The following is a 5000-nucleotide window of genomic DNA, read 5'->3' as shown; positions in this document are numbered from 1 at the left end:
AATTGTAGGGCGTTGGGGAGTGGTTTGAAAAAAATGGGAACAGAGAGAGAGGACGGGGGAGAAAAGGTGGTAAAGGGTGATAAATGGAGAGGGAGAGTGGGAGAGAAGGAGAGAGGGGGAGAAGGAGAGAGGGAGAGAGAATTAGAGAGAAAGAGAGAGCTAGAGAGAGAGAGAGGTAGAGAGAAAGTGAAAAAGTAAGAATGAAAATGAGAATAAGGATGAGAGAGAGGGACAGAGATAGACAATTGTAGGGCGTTGGGGAGTGGTTTGAAAAAAATGGGAACAGAGAGAGAGGACGGGGGAGAAAAGGTGGTAAAGGGTGATAAATGGAAAGAGAGAGGTAGAGAGAAAAAGAGAGAGAGTTAGAGAGAAAGAGAGAGAGTTAGAGAGAAAGAGAGAGAGTTAGAGAGAAAGAGAGAGAGTTAGAGAGAAAGAGAGACAGATAGAGAGAAAGAGAGAGGTAGAGAGAAAGAGAGAGTTAGAGAGAATGAGAGAGTTAGAGAGAAGGAGAGAGAGTTAGAGAGAATGAGAGAGGTAGAGAGAAAGAGAGAGTTAGAGAGAAAGAAAGAGAGTTAGAGAGAATGAGAGAGTTAGAGAGAATGAGAGAGGTAGAGAGAAAGAGAGAGGTAGAGAGAAAGAGAGAGGTAGAGAGAGAGAGAGAGAGAGAGAGAGAGAGAGAGAGAGAGAGAGAGAGAGAGAGAGAGAGAGAGAGAGAGAGAGAGAGAGAGAGAGAGAGAGAGGAGAGAGAGAGAGAGAGAGAAAGGGAGAGAAAAAGAGAAAGAGAGGTAGAGAGAAAGTGAAAAAGTAAGAATGAAAATGAGAATAAGAATGAGAGAGAGGGACAGAGATAGACAATTGTAGGGCGTTGGGGAGTGGTTTGAAAAAAATGGGGAACAGGGAGAGAGGACGGGGGAGAAAAGGTGGTAAAGGGTGATAAATGTGAAGAGAGAGAGAGAGAGAGAGAGGTAGAGAGAGGAGAGAGAGAGAGAGAGAAAGGCGAGAGTAAGAGAGGAAGAGAGAAAGAGAGAGAGGGGTAGAAAGAGAGAGAAAAAGTGAAAAAGTAAGAACGAGAGAGAGAGAGAGGGGCACAGAGACATAGACAGAGGAGGATATCCGACCCGACACCTCCCCAACGAAGCTCACCACACACTCCCAACCCAACCCAACCCACCTATTCAGAACCCATCCCGCCTTAACTCCCTCGCCAGACGTGTACAACCTCCTGACCATCGACGCGATCCTCCGCATGGACTCCCTCCCGCGCAGCACCCTCAGCGTGACGCAGTTCTGGCGGCGGTACGGCTACCAGGTGGGGCCCTACAAGCTCCATCTGGACGACATCGAACACGGCATTCTCAGAGGTACGGGGCAGAAGGATGGCGGATGAGGGATGCGGAATAGGATAGGTGTAAAGAAGGGGCAGAGGGATGGAGGATGAGGGATGGGGTGGATGTAAAGAAGGGGGAGAGGGAAGGCGGATGAGGAATGTGGGATAGATGTAAAGAAGGGGGAGAGGGATGGAGTAGAATTGTGGGAGGAATGCGGCGAAGGATAATTACAATGAAGTGGGGTAGGGATAGGATAGGAGAAATGTGAAGCGAAGGTGGATAGATAATAAAAATGCGGGATAGGGATGGATGAGAAATATGGGAAGAATGAAGGGAAGAGGGATAATCATAAAAGAATAAACAAAAGGTAGAAGGGATACAGTGAAGGAAGATAGACATAAAGAAGCGAGAACAGGCGAAGAATTATCACCAGAGATTTAGAGTGTGAGGAATACATTTCGACAGATAATGAAAGAACTAAGAGATAACAAAACTATCCCCACTCCTGCCATCCTCTCAAAATACACTTACATCTATTCGATAACGCCATCTTCAACAACAAACCTCAAAATATACCTATATCTATTCGATAAAGCCATCTTAAACAACAAACGCATTTACCTCGCGCTTCTTCCACTCGACGTCAATGCTAAACCACCAACTCTCCTCAGGTAACCGCGCTCACCCGACTTCAGGTGATGTGATGTTTGCTTCGGACGATCCCCGCCGGGTCCTCACGCTCCCAGCTGATCACCGCATCCACTCCGTCCTCAACTGCGGCGCTGCGGTAAGTAGAGGGCCTCGGTTTACTCGTGAGGGGGCGAGGAAACGAGGGTATTCGTGTCCGTTTTGTGTTTCTAAGATTAATGGGTTTTAGTTAATGTTTTGTTGATTTGACATTTCGTGTATGGGATAAACTTTGGTATCTTCACTTTAATGCATGGTATTCATGCGATAGAGTGCATGAATGTGGATATATCGATGTGCAAGAGAGAAATGAAAGTTTAGATTGGCAAAATATTTAATAAACGTGTTGTCGGGCATATGGTATATTCTCTCTAGTGTGTTGTTAATGGGTGCTGTCTCTGTAGGTGTTCTTGATTTGAACTATCCTTGTTGGCATTTTCGTATTAATAATTGTGGTTTTGTGTGTCTGTGTGAGCTGATTTCTCGATGTAGTGCTTGAACGAAAATCGAATTTCAGGTTAAAAGTTCGGTTCCTTTGAATTATTAATTGTTTGTTGAGATTTGTCCACAAGAATAATGGCCCCTGATTTTCCAAAGAAATATATAGAGTAGAGCGAATTAGACACATTCTCCTTTCCATCAACACCGCCCTCGCCTCCACAGAGCTGCCCGCCCCTGGACTCGTATTTCGCCTCCGACCTGGACCAGACGCTGGACACCTCCATGGCCAACCTGTGCCGAGATGGCGTCACGTCCATCAATAAGTCAACTATCATCATCAGCTCCATCTTCGAGTGGTTCAGGAGCGACTTCGGTGCCACGGAACAAGACGCTCTCAGGTGGAGAACCGCTCGATGAACTTTTACGAGTTGCAACTTTGCTTTAAATTTTAATATGCAACACTGAGAAATTGTAGCTTTAATCAGGAATTCAATCCAAGTATTAATATTACTGATATATTAATTCGTTTATAGTTTCTCGGTACATTTGGAACTGAGGATATAACAAATATTAATAGGGCCTTACTGCTATCATATATCAAATTCAAAGCCGAATTTCTTTATTTCTAGTACAATCGGTCCTAAAAATGAAGAGACGATAACTAAAAATGTTACAATCACCCTTCATCATAATATTCTAATGATTTTCATGATAATAACAATAACAATAACGATAATGCTAATAAAAATAATCGTTGAAATAATCATAATATCGCTATTATTGTTATTATAATTGTTAATTTTGTTGTTATTATTTCTAAAATTATCATTATTGTTATTATCATTTGACTCTTCACTCCTCTCTCCCTCCAGATTCCTCGCAACTTGCGCCGACGACCCGGCCAGGAGCGCCGCCCTCAATGCCGCCGCGGATGGAAAGCGTCGCTACACCTACTATTACGACTGGTCTCTCAATAATGTAAGTGATGCAGGTTTTCCTCGGGCGCCATTCCGTGTAAATTAATCTGCGTATTGTTGACTTAGCTTTTATGACTGATTTCGTATTAACTAGTCTGTGCTTTGTTAACATAGCTTTTATGATTAGTTTCCTAATAACTAATCTGTGCTGTTAACGAGCTTTTATGACTAGTTTCGTATTAACTAATCTGTGCTTTGTTAACCTAACTTTTATGACTAGTTCTGTATTAACTAATCTCCGATTTGTTACCCGAGTTTTTAATGTAGTTGATCGCTACTGTTATTGCTACCACAGGTTATTTATTCAATCCACGCATGCAGGAACCCTCAGATTTTGCCTCACAGGTGTACAGAAGATGACATTGACACCATGAATGGTTTATTAAGGTGTACTCATCCATGGTGTTTATCTGTTTCGTTCCCCTGTGCGATGAGGAGTGTAAGAGGCCGCACGCACGATTGATTCTGAATGTGGAGTATAAGGACATTTGTTCTTCATATCCTTTATTTTTTGCCCGATACGATTTGTGCTAGATTTTATTTTATCTCTTACTCTTCGTTATTTAAAGGCATGCTTCGTTTATTTTCATAGTGCATTGATTTGAATATTTGTCCATTGTTCTCTCTTTCTCTCCTTCGTCCTCCAATCCCTCTTCATATACCTGATATTGCACATACGTTCTGCAGTCTAGTATCCTGGGTATTGCGAACCGTTTGGATTACCTCCGTGACAACTATTTTGTTTATAATGGGTTTCAGTAGCATGCTGTATATACAAATCTCATTCTGTCACGTTCTGTTGACATTCTTAGGCTGCATCTACACCAGTGACATGTTGCTTGGAGACAAACTAGAAACACTGTGGAGGACATAACAGAAGACATTCGGATACAAATCTCCTGATATGTATGGGGACATATCTGTTATTATGTTGAGAGAAATGTCGACAATAAGAGTCGACTTGGTGAAACTGTCTACTGCATGTTGGTCTGTTGGTGAGAGGTCTCTGACGACATCACTTCGTCCACACTAGGATTGCTAACATGTCGCTCAACAAATCCGTACCAACATGCCTACTACGTTGTTCCTCAACGCCTCAACGACTTAACAACTTGTTACCCAACTTTTCAGTCTTAATGTTCCCACTGTGTTTTGTCACTGGTACGGACACAGCCTTAGGAAAACAACAATACATTTATAAAATTATTTTCCTTGCAACTTACCGTTTTTTGACTCGGTATTTTGTCATCTGAATCAGACCTGGGAAATTATATACATAGTTCGGTCCAGACTTTGTGTAGATAACAAACAATTGTAAAATAATACCTCTTTCCCACTATAACCTGGAATGGCGTGGTGTTATGGTATTTCCATGTTGCACTCTGATTACGTGTTGCACTGAAATGCGTATGATAAGGACAGATGTTCCTATTTAGGCCTAATATCCCTGCTTTCGGTGCTCGCTATGACGATCACCAACTCCATTTTAAACCTTCATGTATATGCTGATGGTATCAATAGGCAAATAATTGATACAGTATTTTAGTCATGGATTTAAAGGGCAAAT

At 42.4% G+C, this 5000-nt stretch overlaps 1 protein-coding gene across 1 annotated transcript in view; it reads left to right on the top strand.

Moving 5' to 3' along the window:
• LOC113803440 (uncharacterized) overlaps positions 1-5000 on the top strand; it is a 34200-nt gene that overhangs the window by 10846 nt on the left and 18354 nt on the right. The window contains exons 4-7 of the mRNA XM_027354219.2: positions 1209-1361; positions 2000-2115; positions 2679-2854; positions 3329-3434. Coding sequence (XP_027210020.2) covers positions 1209-1361; positions 2000-2115; positions 2679-2854; positions 3329-3434 — 551 coding nt within the window. The remainder of the gene's footprint in view (positions 1-1208; positions 1362-1999; positions 2116-2678; positions 2855-3328; positions 3435-5000) is intronic.

This window comes from Penaeus vannamei, chromosome 2 (assembly GCF_042767895.1).
Source record: "Penaeus vannamei isolate JL-2024 chromosome 2, ASM4276789v1, whole genome shotgun sequence".
Lineage (NCBI taxonomy): Eukaryota > Metazoa > Arthropoda > Malacostraca > Decapoda > Penaeidae > Penaeus > Penaeus vannamei.
The sequence above is the reverse complement of the archived record's forward strand: the minus strand, read 5'-3'. Positions and strand labels throughout refer to the sequence as shown.